The sequence below is a fragment of the Papio anubis genome, chromosome 7, assembly GCF_008728515.1.
Source record: "Papio anubis isolate 15944 chromosome 7, Panubis1.0, whole genome shotgun sequence".
Classification (NCBI taxonomy): domain Eukaryota; kingdom Metazoa; phylum Chordata; class Mammalia; order Primates; family Cercopithecidae; genus Papio; species Papio anubis.
The window spans coordinates 75,788,833-75,812,829 of NC_044982.1; the positions used below are offsets into that span (position 1 = coordinate 75,788,833).

At 42.2% G+C, this 23,997-nt stretch overlaps 1 protein-coding gene across 6 annotated transcripts in view; it reads right to left on the minus strand.

Annotated features, from left to right (window-relative positions):
• Nucleotides 1-22,445: 22,445 nt before the first annotated feature.
• Nucleotides 22,446-23,997, minus strand: part of SCFD1 (sec1 family domain containing 1) — a 104,622-nt gene continuing 103,070 nt past the window's right edge. For all 6 annotated transcript variants that reach the window (XM_003901676.5, XM_003901677.5, XM_021941098.2 and 3 more), the window contains 2 exons: nt 23,395-23,463; nt 22,446-22,646 (listed from right to left, as the gene is read on the minus strand). In XM_003901676.5, coding sequence (XP_003901725.2) covers nt 22,623-22,646; nt 23,395-23,463 — 93 coding nt within the window. In that variant the 3' untranslated portion in view covers nt 22,446-22,622. The remainder of the gene's footprint in view (nt 22,647-23,394; nt 23,464-23,997) is intronic.

Genomic DNA, 23,997 nt, shown 5'->3' on the forward strand with positions numbered 1-23,997 from the left:
CTCAAGTGATCTGCCCTACCTCAGCCCCAAATTAGGATTACAGGCAATATTTCTGTTACCTATTATAATCTTTAACGCCAATAGTAACTTATCCAGCTTTTCAATTCTTTCCTTTTCCTCTCTAGAATACCTGAACAATGCCCTTGTGAGAAATTAACATCCTTTTCCGGGTAATTATATTGGCCTTCTGACAACTTGGACACGACTTTACTTACCTAATGTCATTCAGCCGGTAGATATCAGGCATAGTTGAAGGTCTCGATTGTTCTCAAGGTCATTCCTACTGGATATCTAATTCAAAGACATCTGACTTCTGTGGAATTCTTCTCAATAAAAATTAGTTTTTATTTTGCATGTTAGTGTTGATTTTGAACTTCAGTGAAACAGTTGAAGGTGCAGTATATACAATTTTTTAGCCACATTGGAAACACTAGATAATGGTGTTGCCAACTGTTAAAATGGAGCTGGTTTGGCTAGGAAGAGTCACTTAAAAAAAAAAAGCTTCCCCTATATAATTTAACATTCAAATGTTAGCTTACAAGTAATTCATACTTAAAAGTAATTCACACTTTGGGAGGCTGAGGTGGGCAGATCACCTGAGGTTGGGAGTTCTAGATCAGCCTAACATGGTGAAACCCCGTCTCTACTAAAAATACAAAAATTAGCCAGGTGTAGTGGCGGGCACCTGTAATCCCAGCTACTCAGGAGGCTGAGGCAGGAGAATTGCTTGAACCTGGGAGGTGAGGTTGCAGTGAACCGAGGTTGCACCACTGCACTCCAGTCTGGGTGACAGGGTGAGACTCCATCTCAAAAAAGTAATTCATGTGCTTATTATAGCCAGAGTTGGTGCTGTTCTAGGATAACTCAGAGGGGTGAGTGGCGGTATTTAAGAGGACACCCGGGAAGGCTGTGCAGCCCAGTGATGTCTTCAAACAGCATCCGTAAAAACACGAAGAGAATAGCCACATTGCTATAAACACGGATAGGTGAGTTCTTGTCCTACATGGTAGCTGAGGACTTTGATGATTTTGTCCGTTTTTCTTTACGTCACGGAATTTACACTTCCAGTGGATTATCTGACCCAAAGGAAGACTGTGGTAGTCAGGAAAAGCCAGGAATACAATAGGCACATCTTTTCACCTGGGAATGGATGTGTTTGGGAGATTTATAATGTGAAATTCGTGGCTCTGATACACGGCCCCATGGCTTGTTCATTTATTCAGCCCTCTCTCCTCTTCTCTTTCTCTCTCCTCTGTCATTCAATCATTTTTTAGGCTTTTTCGTGTATCGGGCACCATGCTAGGTTGTGAGGAAACTGACATAATTAAAACTTTCACACTATTCTAGAGTAGCTCACAGTTTAGTTCATACCTTGTAGTTTAATGAGTGTGTAAGTTTGTATATTACAGACCTTTGTTTAGATTCTGTCACAGATGTTGTCAAGATTGGATGTGGTAAGGAGAATACTTTATCTTAGGAATAACACGTTAATAGTCTCACACCTGAAGAAACATTGTTTTCTTAAAAATCAGGTTTCAAATACATTAAGGCCTTTCTAATAACAGTAGCAAACCAGAGGGCTCAGAGATTTTCCTATTCCCAAAGCCATCCCAAGTCCCAGGCATGAGAAAAGTACAACATGATTATTGGTTAAGGCCAGCAGTGTGCCTTGGAAATGGGGAAGCAGAATTGTGTTTGTTCAAATTTAGCAGAGAGTAAAAACTTCAATGGCAACCCTTGAATAGCATGGGATATTCTGCAGAGCCTGGAGAGGCAGCCAGACCACCATTGCTTTTGTGTGGTTGTCGACTGGCCCTGGGAAGTAGACAAAAGCTGACAGAGACATAACAGTGTTCTCAAGATGGCAGTGGAAGGCTCCAGCTAATGTAATAGTTTGTTATCAGTGCTTTTTACTGCCCAACTCCTAGGAGTGTTAGACTCTCATTGTCAGATAAGAAACAAGTTCACGAGTGTGTATGAATTGATGGAGACGTGGAGGCTAAGAAGGAGTGCTCATGAGATTGGGTTGAGGACCAGGAATACCAACAAGGCAACAGCAGCATGAAAAAGCCAAGCCAGAGGTGATCCCAGGAAGCGCTGCTCTCTGCAGCTGTTGTTCGCTTTCCTCTTTAGTGCTGCTGAGTCTCAAGACTGTATTAGAAGAAGCAACCATTCCCAAACTATTTCCATAAAACCAAAACTGACCCTGGTTGATTGGTTTAATAGAGTAATTTGACTGGGCATGGTGGCTCACACTTGGAATCCCAACGCGCTGGGAGGCTGACGCAGGAGGATCACTTGAGGCCAAGAGTTCAACACTAGTCTGGGCAACAGAGTGAGACTCTGTCTCTACAAAAAATAAATATAAAGAGTTTAGCTGGGCGTGGTGGTGCATGCCTGGAGTCCCTGCTACTCGGGAGGCTGAGGTGTGAAGATCACTTGAGCCCAGGAATTTGAGGCTGCAGTGAGCTGACTGAGTCACTGCATTCCGGCCTAGGTGACAGAGAAAGACCCCGTCTCAACAAAATCCCGCCCCCCCACCCCAGCCGGCCAACAAAAACAAACACAGGGTAATTCTTTTGATGGTTGCTAGCTGCATGATCAGAGACTTCCCCCTCTGACTAAGTCAGAGATTGGATGGCTTCACTGTGAGGATTCACATAGACCCAGATAACAGTCATCTTGCCAAGCCTGTGGGGCCCCTGAACAATCCTATAGATAGGACTCATGAGTCCTGAAAGGTCAATGAGGATGCTGTGATTTAACATCTCCCCTCAGAATCTGGACTTCCCCAAATCAACTCTAACTCTCTACTATTAGCTGAATTCGGTCACTCTGAGTCCTGTTAGTTCTGATTGCTCCGAACGGCATTCTGCTTTATACTGCTCCTAACTGCTGCTCCCCTCTGCATACCCTGTCCCCAGACTCCTTGAGAGAGGATCTACTGGCTCAGCCACTTCCAAATATGAGATCCTCCTCTTGGGCTGAGACTGTCCCATGCCAGCTGATAGGTTTAAGTGCCATTGGGTCCAACTGCCAATGGCTACAGCGGTAGATGATGAGTTCCAGAACACGCTTAGGGGCACAGGGCCCACAAGTGCGACAGTCTCTCTCAGTGAAGATCAAACAAGATAGTCACTCAAAATTTTTGCTGGGGCAGTTTTATTGTGACCGGAAGACAATGAGCCTAGTGTCATGTCAAGGCTGACGCTAGGTGAAGTGTATCACATGCAAAGGATTGAGGATGACCATGATGTCAGACTCCACCTCCCATCATCAACCAGCTATGGGAGCACAGAGCTCACGGGGACACTCCACTTGTCCTCCCCACACATGTCTGGGTCTTTGTCCAGGTAACCCAAATGCTGCTAAGTGGACGGGAAATGCAGGGAAGAGCAGTCCTTGGAGTCACAGTCCTGGCTTCCAACCCCAGGATTACCACTTCCTTTCTAGACCAGTGGTGGTGGAAGAACCTCTCCACGCCTCAGTTCTTCTTGCTGGTGAAATGGGTGTGTGAGTGCCTACCTTGTGGGGTGGTTGTGGAGGCAGAGGGAGCGGCGTATGGAGCTAGAGTGTTCAGGCTTCAGCAACTCAGCGTACAATGTGGTCTGCTGCTTAATGCCTCTAATGTCCCCTGAGGGCAGAGATGGGGCCCTCAGTCCTCCCTGTTCTTGTGGCTATTTTGGAGTCCCCCAGTGAGGCCTGAGCTTCCCCTCCACTTTGTCCAGGCTGCTTTCTGTGACTCTCATTCTTTTTATGTGGTGGTTTTTGATGTCTTCCTTCTAGCCTGCTGGCCATCTTTTCACTGAACTCCTCTCTCCATCCAGAAGGAAATGTTTCCCCATTATGACCAGTTCTGGTTCTGAGGTGGGCAGAACCCACAGTGGTAGCATGGCTTCCATTTTAACCACCTGCCTCCTTCCAACAGGGTATTTCCAGCAGAATGGCTTGGGCTTTAGTGACACAGTCTCTTTTTACCCCAGAACCTTTCCTTTCCAGGACCCCCAGAGGTTCCCCGGAAGGCTGATTTTCCTATATTTCTTCATCACTTAAATGTGATTTTCCTCCTCGAGCATCTCCATGGCTCCCACTCTTGTTCATTACCCACATCTGAACAGACTGTGGACAGGGATTTTGTTCTCTCCCTTGTGGCTCGGGGGAATCTGAGGAGGCGCTGGGTACAGGCAAGGAGGCAGTGGCTGTGTTGTGCACATGGAACTCTTGCAGGGTGGTGCTTCAACGTCACAGTCGGCATGCTGAAATCCTCCCCCTGCCCAGCTGCAACCCCTAGACACATGTGTAAAGTGCTTGGCCAGTTCCTGGTGCATGGGAGATGCTCAACAAATGATTGCTGCAACGATTATTTCCATCTCTGCCAGGGCTACTTTGAAATTATTATTCTCTCGTTCTCTCTCTAATCATCTGTCTAATCCATCTAATCTACCTACCTATGTAGTATAAATATTCAGGATATATATACACACATATATACATCATTTGTACATATACATTTTGAATGTGTGTATATATACACACACACACGCCCACCTTATATACAGATATTCAGTTCCTTGAGTAATTGCCACTTTTGCTGGTTACTGATTATACTAACATTTTCAAGGCTTTTTAGGTGGTCTGTATTCAGCTTTCATCGCTTTAGTAACTCTTACATGAGGCACAAGTTTGTTGAGGAGGAATTCCATGAAAGATCTTTGTTATTTATTTTGTGTGTGTATGCATATGTAGCTGATATAACTTACCCTGTAGTTAAGAGTAGGCAGAACTTTTTCAGGATGTTGTGATTTTCTATTTTCCTTTGTACTCAGCTGAAATCTCTACTGAAACTTAAAGGGCGTGAAATCCCGAGGCCTGTTGTGGCCTCTGCATACCCGGTGACCATGGGCCACTTCTGTGGGTACATGGGGCACCAGAGAACACATCAGCCAGGCAAAAGGAAGGTTTGAATTTAATCCAAAGAAGGCAAAAGGACGCAATCTGATGCGTCAGTTTTCCTGTGCTGATGAAGCCTTCCTAGTGCCTGCTGCCTGATGGGATCGTGCACGCCTTTCATCTGGGAGGATGCTAGTGGGACCTATACACAAGGCCTGTGTATTGCATGAAGTCATTCATGGATCCTGTTCACACATGTACTATGCTGTGCTCCACAGGAGATGCTTTTCAGTAAGTGGAGCTTGTAAACATTCTGTCAGGACCCTCAGTGGCTCCATGAAAACAGAGACGTCTGAAGAATTGGTGAGGCTTCCTCTGCAGGAAGACTCTTCTGCCGTTACACACACACCGGCAGTTCTAGAACCACCTGTTCTTTAATGATGCTCATTTCTTTCAAAGCAAATTGCTACTATTACGGTGATGACAAGAAGCACAGTGTCCAAAGTTGGACTTGCAATTGAGGTGGAATTTCCTGAGCTTTCTTATTGTCTGGCCTGGCTGTCCTGAGACGGCTGCAACTGTCTCGTGCATCAAATATAACCCTGACCTTGAAGGACTGCTGGCCTGGGTGGAGGCCTGGTTGGTGGAAGGGTGATAGGGGGAGTTTGAGCAGTTGGCCTGGGAGCTCCATTCCCGAGCTTTTCTAAGTTTCAGAAGCTTTGATCTCAGAGAATACTAAGGCAATGGCTCCCAAACCTGGTTTGATGTCAGCCCCGATGCTCTCTATTCACTTATTACCATCCCTTCTTTTTCTTTTCTTTCAAAACAAAATAATGTCCTCATAATTTTAAAAAACAAGACATAGTTCCTACAGGCTGAGATGGGGACTTGGACCAGGGGTCAAATGATAGGAGGCTACAGCTCCCCGGTCAGTGTGCACAGGGCCACCGCAGTGAGAAGGCAAATTATATTGGATTATTTGAAAGGAGTTGGGAAAAACTCCTTCAATGTTGCTTCTCCCTCGACATCAATTTTCTGGATCTATCTGGGGTAAATCTATCAGATTGTGGAGTTTCCTGTTGATGCGAAAGGTCAGGTGTGTGAGCAAGCAGAGGAGGAAAAGAAAACATTAGGTGAGAAGGGCGATTCCCTAAAGGGGACGAAGAACAAAGGCCCCTTTGAGGCGGGAGTTTATTTTTACTTTTTGAAAAATATTTTTATTTTTACCAGCTTCAGATTCAGAGTGATCTCCTCCATCCTCACCTTTGGATTGCTTTTCCTCTAAACACAAGCAGCTCACTAGAAACCTGAGCATGAGGCACTCTGGAGCCCTAGGATTGTCTCTGAGGCGACATCCACTCTGCTCTCAGCATCAGGGGTGTTGGCCATCAAACATTTCTCTGAATTCTGGGAGCCTGGGTGCCAGGGCTCATAAGGCTGAGTCTTGGTGTTTGTGGAGACCTGGAGCAGCCTCTTGATGTCATGTCAGGCTTCAGAGTCTGTGCCAAGGCAGATGCACGGGGGTGGGCACTGGCACACTTGGCCCTGAGGGCAGCCAGGAGAAAGGTTACAGCTGGCACGCATCTCCCATGCAGACCACATGGGGGTGATCACGTCAGACGCTGTGCCAGGCGGGAGGCAGAGCAAATCACACATGACACCAAGGATCGAGAAAATGGGTTGACTTATTTCCTCCCTTCCTGTTACTACAGCCTGAGGACAACTGGGAACATTTTGCGGCACTCAGAGAGGAGATATTTGAACCACTGCCTGCACAAAGGCTAATGAGAGAGACTTGCCTTCTTGAGCGGAGAAATGTGATTGTGCACTCACGGGGGCTGCACCTTTGACCCCGACTTTTAGCAGCCTGGGAAAGGTGCAGAATGGGACACAGAATCTTGCTTCGCTATCCACAGAATCTCGCACCTACACTCTAGAGCTTGCATCATGACCATAGCGGGCTTCTTGAACAGCAATGGCACCAGAACCTCTGAGGCATTAGAAAGGTCTAGGCACATTTCTGATGTAACCACATAGACTGTCCTGGTTTCACTGTCGAGAGTCTGGTGCCTGGATTCTTGTTGGTAAGAACCACTCCAAGTGGACCCACAGCACCTTGGGGCAGTAAGGCCTCTGCTGGGAACAGTTAGCAGCTCCGAGTGCATCATGGAGCCCTGCCCTCATGGAACTTACATGCAGGCATAGTAAGAGCTAATGTGCACTGAGCTTCAAAGCTTGTCTCTAGCACTTTTATGGATTAGGTCATCTTATATGCATAGCAACCTTTTGAGGTTGGACAATTATGTCCCCTTTTCCAGAGATGAGGGGATTGGCGTTTACAGAGGTTAAGTACCCTGCTCAGTACACAGCTAATAAGAGATGAGGCTGGGACTGCATTCAGGCAATCTGACTCCAGGTGCTCAGCTGTGAACAAACATTTTTAAATACTGACACTAGTAATGACCCTTCTAGTAATGAATATCCATTCTTAGGTTTTCACTGATGGCAAGATGTGGAAAACTAGGTGCTTCTCTACAGCGTGATCTATGACACATCCAGTTGCACTTTTTCTTACCTTGATCCTTACCCAGAATGTCTGGACCTCAGGAATGACAGGAACAGACTGCAAATCAAATGACTCTACCTTGGTACTTTAAGCGAAGGATGCCCAAAAAGAATTTCAAGGAAGGAGTAGGCAACAATGTTAAATACTACACAGAGATAAAATAAGGTGGGAACTTAAGAGATTCGAGCAGATTTGCAGCAAGATTTGGTGAGCTCAAATTGTCTCCTTAATAATGGGAGGTGTTTTTTTATACACATGGTCCTAAATTTAAAATATATAAAAGTATACGATGAATAGCCTCCACACCTGCCTCCCATCCCTGCACCCCAGGCACCTATATTTTCCAGGAAAATAATATTATCAATGTATTGGGTACCCTTCCTGAGATACTCTATACATATATTAAGTGTATATACTCTTTTTCTTTTTTACACATATGGTACCGCACCCTATCCAGTGCTCTGTACCTTTTTGCTTTTTAAATTGAACAATACATCTGTGGTCTTAGAGTTATACATCCCATAACACTAAGAAAGAACTTCCTTATTGCTTTTGGCAGCTGCACAGGGTTCCATGGTACGGATGTGCTCTAATTTATTTAATGAAGGTATTTTTTTTTTGTTTTTTGTTTGTTTGTTTTTGAGATGGAGTCTTGCTGTGTTGTCTAGGCTGAGTTTAGTGGCATGATCTCGGCTCACTGCAACCTCCGCCTCCCGGGTTCAAGCGATTCTCCTGCCTCAGCCTCCTAGTAGCTGGGATTACGGGCATGTGCCACCATGCCCAGCTAATTTTTTTTTTTAATGGAGACGGGGTTTTGCCGTGTTGGCCATGCTGGTCTTGAACTCCTGACCTCAGGTGATCTGTCCACCTCGGCCTCCCAAAGTGCTGGGATTACAGGTGTGAGCCACCGTGCCTGGCTGTGAAGGTATGTTTTGAACTGATGCTGCAAAAGCATCAATATCTAGTAAAGATGCTGGAAATGGCATCTTTCTCTTTCAAGGACAGCTCTATTCATTCCCTTAGGGTATGGCGAGATAGCTCTCAGGAGAAGCAGATAGGGCGGAGGACCATTTGTGCACTACGGGTTACCTGTCCTAGGTCTGACTGCTCCTAATAAGAATTAGATTACTGCTGAGGGGTTTTCTTACATCCTACAACCTTACATTATGATTTAGAAACTTCAGTTATGAAAATGGCACCTCTTTTTTTACATCAGCTAGAGGAAGCTCCAATCTTTTGGGAAATGAGGCAAGTTATAAACCTGTCTTTCCATCTTTGTAATTCTAGCATCCCTGGAGTATCTTGTACATAAGAGGCGTTTAATATTTGTTTACTTGAATGAATGAATGAATGAATGAGGCCATATGGCCACATTGGATTTTTGAAGTAGTCAACAAATGAGGGTTTGTGACTAGAATCTGTCCTCATTTATCACCTGTTCTTCCATCAAACATTTACTTTAAGTACCAGTGTCTGCTAATTAATCTTGGGTATTAAACATATACCTTGACAAGTCAGCAGGCTGAAATAATTTGTGGGAGTATTTCTTAGTCACTCAGTTTTCTGCCCTCAAACTCCTAATTTCAAATGGAAAAGGTTCTAGATTCGGATCTTACCAGCTCAAATTCCACCACTTACTAACTGAATGACCCTGGGCAGTGGCTGAATTCTGGACTTGCATTTGCTCATCTGTAAAGCAGGGATAGTAGTATGTATTTTCCAAGGATTTTTGTTAGGATTAAATGAGCTAACACATAGAGCACCTAACAAAGCCCCTGACAGATGACAGAAGCTCAAACTGTTAATTTCCTCTTCTTTGTAATTTCCTTCTGCCTCCTATGAGATGTGACCCATGTGATTGATCATTGCTGATTCTTGGTATATGTTAACTTATAAATTACAAGTTTAGGCTGGATGTGGTGGCTCACACCTGTAATCCCAGCACTTTGGGAGGCTGAAGTATTAGTGTCACTTGAGCCCAGGAGTTCAAGACTAGCCTGGGCAACACGTCAAAATCCTGTCTCAAAAAATAAAAAAAATTAGCTGGGCATTGCGGTGCATGCCTGTAGTCCCAGCTACATGGGAGGCTGAGCTGGGAGAATAGCTTGAGTCTGGGAGGTCGAGGCTGCAGTGAGCCGTTATTGCATCACTGCACTCCAGCCTGGGCAACAGAGCGAGACCCTGTTCTCCACCCCCACCCACCCCAAATTACAAGTTTATAAATCAGCTTTCTGTGAGTTTGTTTGCAATCTTAGACTATTAATAAGAGTGGGGCATTTGACGATTATCTAATCCAAGGTAAAGTAGGGGATACATGATTAGAAATTCATTTGTGTATGAATTATACAGTATGAACTGTATAAGTTTTAAAATTAACAGAATTAATATTCAAAACACATTTTCACAGCATAATACAAAAGGTAGTACAAAACCAACTTAATCAATTTTTACCTGAGGAAGGTTCATAGTTGTAGGCCTAGTGTAAGTAATTGGTCAAATATAATAAAAATCAAAGAGACTTCTGGTGTCTAACAGACTAGGGAGTTCTTGAACTGTGGTTTTTATTCTGTGGGCACATCTCAATTCTGAACCCATGTCTGTGTCACTAATGTGTTTGGGCACCAGATCGTGGTTCTGTGAAAGAACCAGTTAGACTGATTATTGGCCAGAATTTGGCAATTATCTCATGACTTGTTTTGCAAATGAAAATCCTTTCAAGCTTTCTTAATCCAAAAAGGGGATTTATTGACTTAGGTAATTGAAAGAGAGAGCTGTAGGTCAGTGTAAGTTTTTAGTGACAAAAAATATGTAGGAGCTATTTTTGTTTACAAAGTTGACTTTTGGTTCATTAAAACTAAACTGAAAAAACTCAGTTCTTCATAGGCAAAGTTCAATTTATAAACATTCCATTAATATACTTAGCAAATTTTTAATCTTAGACATTAAATTTTTCAATTTCTAGGAGTTCAATCTGGGTCTTATATCTTCTACATTTCTATTTTAAAATGCTCACATTTTTCTGCCTTGAATAAATGGAATCTATTTATACTACTTAAAGTCCTTATTGACAAGTAATTCTAACATCTGTGACTTTTCTGGAACTGTCTCTATTGACAATTTTTCCCTTTACTATGGGTTTGATTGTCCTGTTTCTTATTTGGTAAGTTTTAATTTGGTTCCAGACATTGTGACGTTTACCTTGTTGGGCGATAAGATATTTTTGTATTCCTCTATTCTTGAGCTTTCTGGGACATGGTTAAGTTACTTGGAAACAGTTTGATCTTTTTGTGTCTTGCTTTCAAGGTTGTTAGATGGGACTAGAATAGTATTTAGTTTAGGGCTAATTTTTCCCATTACTTAGGCAAAACTCCTTTGAGTGAGTCCTCTGCCGGATACCCTTGTGAGCTGAGAGGCTTTCCACTCTGGCTGGTGGGAGCAGACGCTGTTCCTGGCCCCACATGACCACAGAGGGTTGTTCGCTTCTCTTTCATCCTTTTGTGGGGTTCTTTCTTTGGCCTTTGGTAGTTTCCTCACACACAGGCACTGATGAGCTGAATACTCAAGGGGGGACCTTCTACACATCTCTGGAGCTCTCTCCTGGGGTCCCTCTCTTCTCTCTGGTACTCTGCCTGTGAATTCTAGCTTCCTTCCCCTCCCTGGATGCCCCACTCTCTCCCCTCCATTCAGGGAGACTCTGGGCTAGCCTTGCCTTTGCTGCAGCCTGAAAAACCTCTCCAGGAAGTGAGCTGGGGAAATCACAGGGCTCACTTTGTTTCTCCTCTCTGGGGGCTCACCGTCCTATGCGTCCAGATGCCCATTGTCTAAAAACCATTGTTTCTTATATTTGCTTGCATGTCTTTGGCTCTTTTAGGATATTTAAATCATCTATTGGATTTTGCCTCTGTCTCAAGGTTTTCTTTGCCTCTGTGGCTGCAACTCTCACGTTAGTTTTTTTTACACTAATGGATAGACCCAGGGTGTTCAAATGATGTCACTAGGACATCTCTGGGCTCCACATTCTCAGGCTTCTTGGGCTGATATCCACAGCCTCATGTTTAAGGCCCCCCAGTTTAAGTTTAGCAGAAGACAGAGTGGCCCTCTTGTGCCTCAGAAGCAATGACCTCAGCAGGAGCCTAATTACCTCTTATTCGCTGGGTTTGGTTACATATCCCCTAACCAATTACTGTTGTCAGGAATGGCATCAGCTCCACCTGAGACAAGTGGATGAAAGTGGGGAAAGAAAGATCGGGATGACAAAAATCAGGGAAAATGATGCTGGCAGGTAAATCCACATACTGTTATTACAGTCAGCCATCATCCCAGGAGGTCCCAGAGTTCACATCACTGTCTCTGGATTCTTAGGGTACCATGCCATCTTCGTACATACAGCTTGCAATCAGCTTAGTGCGATCAGCTGTTCCTTTTGAAGTTGAGCCACATTGATGGGCTGATGCTTGAGAATCTAAAAACATCCTGAGATTTCCACTATAAAAGCATCTACAGATATTTAAAGACTGATACATATTCACCAACATCCAGGAATCTCTTCGGATATCAGTTTTTGAAATCCCACAATTCTGTTGAGCCTGGAGCAATTCAACAAATTCAAGTTGAACAGTCCCTAGTTGTCTCTGCTTAATGCGTGTTTATTTTGATGTGGTTGCTTGAAGAAATCAGAAATCCAGTTTCTAATTTTCTTGATACACATAGCATATTAGTACAGTCTCCTCAGCCCCTGAAGTCAGGTTGTCCCATGCCTTGTGATTAAAACAAACAAACAACAAAAACAAAAAAACCTCAAAAAAATTCACCAAGTGTCCACAGTCTGATCTGGATGCATTTAAGTGAATTCAAATCTTTACATCCTGCTTCAAGCTTCTTTTGATTACTACTGAAAGATTGCAAACTTTAAAGGTATTCGTTGAAAATTCACAATTTTGAATACATCAGGATGTGAGTCTGACTTGCAGGTTGTCACTATGTAAAACTACCTGATCGGTAATGAAACGGGTGTTTCTGTTTTAAGGCAAACTTATGTTTTGACTTGTATTTCCTCTCAGCCCTTTTTTCTTTACTTTTTTTTTTTTTTTTTTTTTCCTTGAGACAGAGCCTTGCTCTGTCGCCCAGGCTGGAGTGCAGTGGCACAATCTTGGCTCACTGCAAGCTCCGCCTCCCAGGTTCATGCCATTCTCCTGCCTCAGCCTCCTGAGTACCTGGGACTACAGGCGCCCGCCACCATGCCTGGCTAACTTTTCTGTATTTTTAGTAGAGATGGGGTTTCACCGTGTTAGCCAGGATGGTCTTGAGCTCCTGACCTCGTGATCCACCCACCTCGGCCTCCCAAAGTGCTGGGATTATAGGCGCGAGCCACTGCGCCCGGCCTTTTCTTTACCTTTTTCCCCACCATACGGCCCCATTTTATGCCGAGTGAATCGATCTTTCCCATGTTTGTGCCAAAAGTACTCAAATTTTCCCCAGCAGTGTCTAAGCTTGCTAGTCCCTGTGGGAGAGCTCATTAGACAAGGCGCTCATGTTGTTGAACGTCCTGAGCCGGCTGGTTCAGGTGGGCTGCATTGCCTCCAGGGCCCTGTCAGATGCTCCTCTCTGTGTAAGTCTTGTTGCATACAGGAGGAAGCAGAGGGGTAAAGTGACTGGCTCGGGTTGATTGGTGAGCAGAGGCCCGTCAAGGCTCTCAGCCTCCTGCCTCCCCAGCCAGGGAATTCTGAGCAGTGGAAAGGGGATGGATTTGGAGCAGACAGATGCGCATTTGCTCTTTGGCTCCACCATGTACCAGCCATGACCTTGAGCACGGTACTTATCCTCTCTGAGCTTGTTTCCATCTCTAGAATTGGAGCTGTACCACCTACATGGCAGTGCTGTTTGAGGATTAATTGATGTAATTTTGGGAATCTCCTGGTGGAGGAGTTCTCTTTCTTACTGATCTCCACCCTGCTCTGAGTGTTCTCAGGGGAGGGATCAGTTCCTCTGAGGAGAGTCACCCTTTGGAAGGCAGATCAAACTGGCTTCTGAATTAGCCAAACTGTGGGCTTGTTGGTACAGGACTGCTGAGCTGCCCAGCCTAAGCGAGCAGGCAGTGTTGTGGATGGCCGTGCTGGATGACCCACGCCAGGACAGACAGGGCTCAGCTGCAGACAGTTTGAGAAAGGATAGGGCAGCTGGGCACAGTGGCTCATGCCTGTAATCCCGGCACTTTGGGAGGCTGAGGCAGGTGGATCACCCGGGGTCAGGAGTTTGAGACCGGCCTGGTCAAACTGGTGAAACCCTGTCTCCGCTAAAAATACAAAAATTAGCTGGGCATGGTGGCAGGCGCCTGTAATCCCAGCTACTTGGGAGGCTGAGGCAGGAGAATCACTTGAACCCGGGAGGCAGAGGTTGCAGTGAATCAAGATCGCACCATTGTACTCCAGGTTGGGTGACCAAGTGAGACTCCATCTCAAAAACAAAACAAACAAAAAACCCAGGGCTTCCCTATAAAGATATTTTAAGGATCAAGAATTTTTATAGGTCCCATGAAAAAGTTTTGCTCTCAGAACCTTGGCAATGACCTTCTTTATATCTACAAGACAAAGTGTTTATGTGAATTTAAGACAACCTTGCAAAAAATCCTATACATTCATTTATAAGGCGCTTTCTTTCTTTCTTGAGACAGAGTCTCGTCTGTCCTCCGCGCTAGAGTGCAGTGGTACAATTTTTACTCACTGTAATCTCCAGCTGCCAGGTTCAAGCAATTCTCCTGCCTCAGCCTCCTGAGTAGCTGTGATTACAGGCATGTACCACCATGCCTGGCTGATTTTTGTATTTTTAGTAGAGATGGAGTTTCTCCATGTTGGTCAGGCTGGTCTCAAACTCCTGACCTCAAGTGACCTGCCTGCCTTGGCCTCCCAAAGTGGTGGGATTACAGATGTGAGCCACCACGCCCAGCCCATTAATAAGGCTGTTTCTTTCCAACTGATTTTTAAATGCAAAGACTACATGAAAAGAGACCATCTTCTTTGTATGGTTTTTGTATAGTTTCTACCTGATAAAATATTTCTGAACAAATGTTAAATAGTTCAAGTAGGACTTCTCCATTTCTAAGGAAACAGAGGGACATTATCTCCTCTGTACCTTAATTTCTCAACCTTGTCTTCACACAACATTCTCTCCTGGAGTCCTGGGCACCAACTGCTTTGATGGCTTTGGCAGATGATGTGGCCTCTGCTTTGCTAGGCAAGGTCAGGTGTATGTGACCCCTACCCCTTCTTTCCACTTTAAGGTAGCTCCTTCTCTTCTTTTCCTTTCCCTGTTTCATTCAGCTAAAGTAGGCGCAGCACTGGCCACATTCCTCTTCCTCAGGGAATATGCCTGGCCAGAAGCAGTCTCCTGGCCCAAAGACACACCTGCTTCCTGGGGACAGCCTGTATCAGTGACTGCTTGGCAAGCAGTATGAAGGACCGACCTCTTCACTCCAATTCACGATGAGTCAGGCCATCTTAGCTCTGAAGCTTCCTGTTGCGGGGCTGGGCCTTTGCTGCCCACTCCTGCTTCTGTCCCTTCTGCCATGCCTGTTAGTCCCGATCATCTTCCTCATGCCAATAACCTTCCCTAATAAATAACCTTCCTGCATGCTAAATGTGGTCTGAGTCTGCCTTCTGGGGGGCTAACCTGTGACAACTACTTTCCAGATTTCTGTTATTGATTTATTTTAAAATTTAAGTAAATTTAAAATTTATTAAGACATTTTTAAAGGTTCAGAATATGGTATACTTTAGTAAATGTTCTGAATGTACTTGAAAAGGGTGTGTATTCTGCTGTTTTGGGGGTGGAGTGTTATAAAGACATTATCCTGGATTATTTAGGTGGACCGAATGTAACCATGAGGGTCCTTTAAATGTGGAAGAGGCAGGCAGAAAAATTGTTGTCAGAGTTCTACCTGTGTGTATTAGTCCATTCTCATGCTGCTAATAAAGATATACCCAAGACTGGGTAATTTATAAAGGAAAGAGGTTTAATGGACTCACAGTTCCACATGACTGGGGAGGCCTCACAATCATGGTGGAAGGCAAAGGAAGAACAAAGGCATGCCTTACATGGTGGCAGGCAAGAGAGCTTGTGCAGGGGAACTCCTATTTATAAAACCATCAGATCTCATGAGGCTTATTCACTACCATGGGAATAGCATGGGAAAAACCCACCCCCATGATTCAATTACCTCCCACCAGGTACCTCCCATGACATGTGGGCATTACAGGAGCTACAATTCAAGATGAGATTTGGGTGGGGACACAGCCAAACAATATCATTGTGAGAAAGACTTTACTGGCCATCACTAGCTCACAACATGGAGAAGGCAAGCATCAAACTGTTTCCAAGTAACTTAACTACATCCCAGACATACTTCCCAGGAATGCAAAATGCCGCCCTTCCTGGATTTTGGCCCAGTGAGAACCATTCTGGACTTCTTACCCCTAGAACTGTAAGATAATATGTTTGTGGTATTTTAAGCCACTACATTTGTGATAATTTATTATAGCACCAATAGAAGACTAATACAGACATGGTAGGTTTTGTCTTTAGAAGTTTGATTTGGGTCTTTGTTATATCTTTCATGCCCCTACTCAAAAAGGTCAGTCTTCCCCTAACTTCTTGAACATATGAAATAGCTATAATACTTTACTATCCTCATCTACTAATTATAGCATCTGTGATGTTTTTGGTTAAGTTTAAATGGATTTTTTTAACCCTCATTATGTTTTGTGTTTGCCTGTTGCTTTGCATTCCTGGTAAGTTTTGATTAGATTTTAAACGCAAATTTTATGTTGTTGGGTGCTGGATATTTTTGTATTCCTATAGTTATTCTTGAGCTTTGGTCTGGGATATAGTTAAGTTACTTGGAAACAGTTTGATGCTTTTGGGCATTGCTTTCAAGCTTTGTTAGGCAGGACCAGAACAGTGCTTAGACTAAGGTTATTTTTTCCTTGCTACTAAGGCAAAATATTTGTGAGTTTTTAAATGCGATTCTCTGTGAATTACGCATTTTTATATTCTGGTTGGTTCCTGGTCCATCTGAGGACTATTCCTTCTAATGCTTTTGGGTGGTTTTTCTCCCAGTCTCAGGTAGCTTCCTCACTTGCACATGTCAAGCTGTCCACTTAACAGTACAGGAGAACCCTTTGCTGAGCTTGAGTTTGCTATGTAGGGCTCTCCTTTCTGGTACTCCACCTTGAAAACTATAGCCCTCTTGGTCACCTTGGACTCCCAGAACTGCCGCCTCAACTAAAGGAGACAAGGGGTCTCCACCTGGGTTCGCCCTTCTGGCACCACAGTCCAGAAACTTTCTCCAGGCAATAAGCTGAGGCAATCTAAGGACGCTCCCATTTATTTCCTGTCTCTCAGGAATCACAGTCCTTGTTGTTGATGTCCAATGTGTTAAGAACTGTCACTGTATTTTGTCCAGTTTTAAAGTTGTTTCTGATGGGAGGTTAAACCTGGTACATATGACTCCATCCTGGAAGAAAGCAGTGGTTTCATTTTTTAATATGAAGTGGTTTCATTTTACTTATACGATATCTACAAGATGAGTAGTAATGTCCCTTTTTTCATTCCTAGTGTTGGAGTTTTGTGTCTTTTCATTTTCTTTTTCTTTTTATCTGTTTTGCCAGAAGTTTGTTCTTCTCTATATCAGCTTGGGCTGCCATGACAAGATACTGCAGACTCAGTTGCTGAAAGAACAGACATTTATTTTCTCACAGTTCAGAGGCTGGAAGTCTAAGATCAAGGTGCCCTCAGGGCTGATTCCCAGTGAAGTCTCTTGGTGGCTTGCAGATATCCACCTTCTTGCTGGGTCCTCACACTTTTCTTCTGTGCACATGTGGAGAGAGGGAGACGTGTCTGGTGTCTCTCCTCTTACAAGGACACCAGTCCTATTGGATTAGTGCCTCATCTTTATGACCTCGCTTAACGTTAATTACCTCCTAAAGCCCTATCTGTAAGTGAATGTAGTCACGTTGGAGATTAAAGCTTCAGCATGTGAATATGCCACAGGGTGGGGGTGGTAACACAATTTAGTCCTTAACATTCTCTATCACGTTGGATTCTGACTCATTAATTTCTGCTTCGTTATTTCATTTTACTACCTTTTTCGTGTTGATTTTATTATTTTTCCAACTTCTTGTGATGGATGCTTAGTTTATCAATTTCAACCTTAATTTTTATAATTTGTTTTTGAATTCTAAATGGGCCTTAAAATTCTGTAGTTGTATCAACACATTTTAATATGTAGTATTTTTGTGGTTGTTCAACTTACTCATTTTAAAATATTTCCTGATTTATAACTTATTGGGTTAATTAGAACTGTGTCTCAACTCAGCCCAATGTGGGCTTTTGAATTGAAAGTCTGTTATTGATTTCTAACTTACATTGTGATTCAGATATGCTCAAAATTATTTTAGTCATTTGGCTTGCTTCATGGTAAGATCAGATTTTAAAAATATTCCATACCTGCTTCAGAAGATTATGTGTTCTCTAATTGTTGAGTACAGGTTCATTGTAGTCAATTAGCAAGGTTTGTTAATTGTACTTTCAAGTATTTTACATCTTTTTCGTGTTTGTGAATGCCATGTAAGAATCTCCCAGTATAAAGTTATTGATGTAAAATACACATAAAATGCGTTTTAAAGTTTACAATTCAGTGCATTACATATATTCACAATGTGGAACCATCACCACTATCTAATTCCAGAACTTTTTCATCACCCCAAATGAAACATCGTACCCATTAAGCAGTCGCTCTCCACTCTCTATTCCCCTAACCATTGCAACCACAAATCTGCTTTCTGTCTTTATGCGTTTGCCTGTTCTGGACATTTCATATAAAGGGAATAATACAATATGTAGCTTTTATGTCTAGTTTCTTTCACTTCGCATAATGCTTTCAAGATTCAACTACGTTGTAGCATGTGTCAGTACTTCACTCTTTTCTATGGCTGAAAAACATTCCATTGAATGAATATATCGCATCTTACTCATTCAATGATGGATATTTGGATTGTTTCCACCTTTTGGCTATTGTGCATAATACATTGGTGTACAAGTTTTGTTCAAACAGTCATTTTCAGTTGTTTTCAGAAGATATCTAGCAATAGAATTGCTGGGTCATACAGTGTGATATTGTGATTTGTAATAAGAAATATAGATTTGGTCTTTGTTCCCATTTCCTGGCACACTGATCCAGAAACCCTTGTCATAGCCAAAGTAACGTCTTTTTGTAAGGTTCTGAGATGCCTGATAGCTGGGAGCTCCTTGGTAGCCACCGGACAGGGGCTGGTTGCTGGGGGAACTCACCGTGTGATTAGAGGGTTGGAACTTTCAGCCCCATCCCTTGATCTCCAAGGATAGAAGAGAGACTAAAGGTTGAGTTGATCAGCAGTGGCCAGTGATTTAATCAGTGAAGCCTCCATTAAAAACCCGCAAGTACAGAGTTTGAAGAGCTTCTGGGTTGCTGAACATGGGGAGGTAGCTGGAAGGGTGGTGCCCCACACGGGGCATAGAAGCTCCACACCCCTTCCCGTATACCTCCCATAGCCCGGGAGGTTAAGGCTGCAGTGAGGTGTAATCACGCCGCTGTACTCCAGCCTGGGCAACAGAGCAAGCCCCTGTCTCATACATACATACATATGTACAAATATACAAACCCATAAAGTTAATGAGTACTTAAGAGATGGCAAAATGGGTTTATCTGTTTTACGAAATTATTAGGTATCATCTCCAGTGTTATCACTGCCACATTTTATCCAATCAAGGACCTTATGACACTGGCCAAACCTGTGGTTGGTTACCCCAAAAGTAGTGGCAGTTAAGTTTCTGCAAGTGACTACCCCCAACTGTTCTGAGATGGTGCTGGTTGGGATTCCAAAATCAGTCCAAAATATGTATTAGGCAACTTACAGGGTGCTAGAGTGGTACTTGTGATGGAGTAAGAAAAACAGATGTTCTACTATGTCTGCAACAAGGGGATTGGGATATGAATTTTATGTGGGGTTTAAGGAATACAGCTGAGAGCCAGGGCTAGTGTCTACATTTCATCTTGCAGTGTTTGGGCAGCAATAGAAACAAACTTATCAGTGCCTGGGAATGTCGCAGCTTGCAGGGGAAAACATGAAGCTAGCCGGGCCACACCGTGGTCAAGGCATTTTGTGTGTTGTGTGTCAGGGCAAAGAAAAATTGGGATTTGGGAGACCCTAGTTTCGGATCATTAAGAGTTCTTCCAATTTGGGTTGTGATGTATGTAAATTCTTTTTTAAAAAAACCGTAAGTTGTTTCAAACAACAATGTTCTTTTAGTTTTACGTAAGTTTTATTTTCATTCCTTTTCACACCTGGAATCACTTTTCTCCCATGTGAAGTACATACTTTAGACATTCCTTTGGTGAGATTCTGCTGGTGGCAAACTTTTTTTTTGGTCTGTGTGTACTTTGTCCTCTTAAGAGCATTTTGCTAGACATTAACATATACGCTGGCAGTTTACTTCCATCAAAGATGCCATTCCACAATTTTATGTCTCACGGTTGCACCTGAGAAGTCAGCTCTCTCCTCCTCCTCCCGCCCCCTTCCCTTCCTCCTCCCTCCTTAGAAGTGAATCTTATTTTTCTTGTACTGTTTTTGTAAGAGTTATTTTTGGTATTCTGCAGTTTCATGATATCAAGGGGTGAATTTTTTATTTTTTATCCTGCTAGGAGGTGTCTATTTTGAAAAATTATGAGGTATCATCTCCTCAAGTGTTATCACTGCCACATTTTACCTCTTTTCTCCTTTGGGAACTCCAGATGACTGTTAGACCTTCCCAATCTTTAGATAAGGTCTTGCTGTTTCCCAGGCTGGAGTGGTGGGACCACAGGCACGTGCCACCAAGCCCAGGTAATTTTATTTTTTGTAGGCGGTGGGGGGCTTCCTTTGCTGCCTAGCCTGGTTGTCCTTCCCATTATTCATCTATTTTATTTTCCTTTGCTCCCATTATCTTTGTGTTACACTGTGGATAATTTCTTTTGCTCCATCTTCTGATTCAGATTTTCTTCTTAGTCACATTTCATCTGTTGCTAAACCCATCCACTGAGCTAAATTTTAGGTATTTTATTTTTAACTTCTAGGTTTTTTCAAATATGCTTTCATATTTTTCTATCTTTTAGGTATTTTCTAACATCTTTTATATCTGTACACTCACAAAATCTTTCTCCAGTTAATTTTTTTTTTTTTTTGAGGTGGAGTTTTGCTCTTGTGGCCCAGGCTGGAGTGCAGTGGTGTGATCTTGGCTCACTGCAACCTCTGCCTCCCGTGTTCAACAGATTCATCTGTCTCAGCCTCCTGTGTAAGGTGGGATTATAGGCACCCACCACCACGCCCAGTTAATTTTTGTATTTTTAGTGGAGACAGGGTTTCACCACGTTGGCCAGGCTGGTTTCGAACTCCTGACCTCAGGCAATCCGTCCACCTTGGCCATCCAAAGTGCTGGGATTACAGGCATGAGCCATCGTGCCCGGCCCAATGTTTTCTTTACAGAAAGGATCTTGACTTTTTATACCTAAATTTCATCTTTTTTTTTCCTCTCTAGCCCTATGTCATACTTTATTTCTGGAAAATAGATATTTTTGACATGTTAATATATGGAAAATTTATATTTATGTCTCAAAGACTCAGTATAACATTTAAACAAATTAATGTGCAGGAAAAGTCTGAACTTACATTTCAAATACTATTAGTACACTGTCAGGAGCAGTGTGGAAGTTTTGCAAGCTTGATGAACACTGAAATAAAGTAAACGTGTGATGCACATTGCTGGCACTAAGAGAGGAAATACCATATTTGGTGTGAGCTATTCTCTGCCATTTTGTGTTTGTCCTGAACACGTTTCCACAGTGCCTTTTTTTTTTTTTTTAAAAACAGCCAAGGTTGGTATTTGATAACATTTGCTATAACATTTTTTTCAGGCTATAATTACTGGTGTTATCAAACTTCAGTACCCTGATTACTTATTTGTATCTGAATTAAGTTAAAAAAATATAATCTGGACCCTGACTAGAGATTCTTTTGTTCAGCTCATACCCCAGTGAGGTAGAGGCTTACCGTTTTGGGATTGTGTACTTTCTAGGCTCCTTTTTTAGGGATATGACTTTAGCTAGCTGCATAGGATAAATGTTATTTATGTTACTTAACAAAAACTGCTTGATGTATACTCAGTCCTTCCATTCCTCCACACACTTTACATTTTGTCTCAGGAATAAGTCAGATTAACAGACCCTTACCTATCTAGAATTATTTTTCTTGACCTGTGAATCTTGCATGTATTGTCAGTATATTGTTTGTAACATTAGAGATTCCTGTTGATATGTGGCTCATTAGAAGGGAAAGCTCCCTGGCCTTTAAAATACGAAGCGTTTATTTTTATTCCTTTCAAGCAATTGGCTTTTTATCTTATGGACGTGCTGAACGGTATGACGATACTCATACCATCATGCTGAACGGTATGACTGATCAATACTCTTTGTCAGTACTGCATACCAAAGAAGCTTGGAATCAAGTTTAACACTAACTTTTACATATTATTTAGAACTTTGAGATGAATGTTTTGTATATATGTCCATTCCAACTCATGTTAGTGTTGCCTTGATCACCATTATATGAAGGAGGGACTTTATGTGATAAAATGTACATAGGTGTGCCAGGAGTAGAGACATTAAAGTGGCTTAAAATCTCCATCTAAAATCTAGAAGCAACATGGATACCCTACAAAATATGAAAAAGTAGTTGTACAATTAAAATGTATACAAATAGGGGATTCATGAACCAATCAAATAAAATTTGTATATGATAACCTTAAAATGTAAACAGCTTCAATCATAACCTATTAGTTATTAGTATTTTAATATTATACTCAGATGGAGCTTGCCTTACTTCCAAAGTACTTTCTCAAACAGAGAAAATGAACAACGCTGAAATTTTATTTCTGAAATGTTTTATTCTTTTAATCAATACATATTAAGTATAGAATTTCCTTAAAAATTAACAAATAACTGATTTTCACTGTTAGGACACTGTTATGCTGCTCTTCTAACTTTTCTTTTCACATTTATCCACATTCCAAGTAGATTATATCATAGAAAGGTTTTTGTGTGTTACTTTTGTCCAAGTTGTGACAACTGAAACAAAACACAAAATCATACATAAAACTTTTAAAAAAGATCACAAAAGAAACATTCAAACATATTTGTAAACCCCTTAATAAATTACACTTCCTATTTTATTCACTACATTCCTAGAATAATAAATCTTAATGTTCACCACTAACTCAAATGTTAAACATTTATAGATATTTAAAAACTGAAGGCTGGGCATGGTGGCTCATGCCTGTACTCCTAGCTACTTGGGAGGCTGAGGCGGGAGGATCACTTGAGGCCAGGAGTTTGACACCAGCCTGGGCAACATAGCGAGAGACTGTCTCTACCAAGAAAAAGAAAAGGAAATGGAATTGCAATAAACATTGTCATAGCAAAAAAAATGTAAACATTATTAGTTAACGTTGAACTGATGGAAAACAAAAACCCTGGGAATTAAAAAAATTAGTGCTAACTTCGTGAAAATGTAAAGAGAAATGTCATGAGTGAAACACTACTGACAGGTCTCATATATTTTTGTGTTTCTAAAGGATCATTAAAAGCCAAAGAAAAGGCTTTCAGTTCCGGAAGGATGAGCAAACTCCTACTGGAAACGTTATTACTTATCAAGGTTTTGTTAGTCGCCCATGACAACACCTTATCTTGGTATAGCTGGATGGCTTTGGTTGCAGCTGGTTCAGGTGAGTAAGAGGTTTTCTTTCTCTCTTTTGAAAAATACCAATAGCAACTAGGGTATGTTAACAGAAACAAACAACAAAGGTATATACTTTACCTGTTTTATGAACTGTGTAGCATTAAAAAGCTCACTGCAGCCATATAAAATGTGTTTGCCTTGTTTCCCCTGTAAAAATCAGAGTCAGAACTTAGATACAAGTAACAAGAAATATATTCAATATTCCCAAGAAAAGAGATTAATATGCTAGTTTTTTTTTGTTGTTGTTAACAGTCTTTCTTTGGGATAGTGTTGGATTTTAGTGTCCACATCCACCTAAAAATTGCATGAAATGAAGAAGAATAAAGTGGTGAAATGAGCATAGTATTTTTGTCCCCCAAAATATATATTATGGCATACTATTGGTGCCATTTCCTGTTACACTAAAAATAGAAGGAATCTGACTGTCAAATTTCACAGGAGCAACAGTTACCTATAAAATCTTAGAACAACATTCTTTCAGTGTAGGATGTCTACTACTTGAATACATTCGAGTTTCTTTATGCTGAAAGTGGACTACGGTGCAGGTAGCATGGATTGTGCTTTTAGTCCCACTTGAGCAACACAGTATTTATAAGTTAATATATCTCATTCCATGTTGTCAAAATCAGGAATAAAAGTAATAGTTACAATGCTGGAGCCCAATCACAACAGCCAAAACTT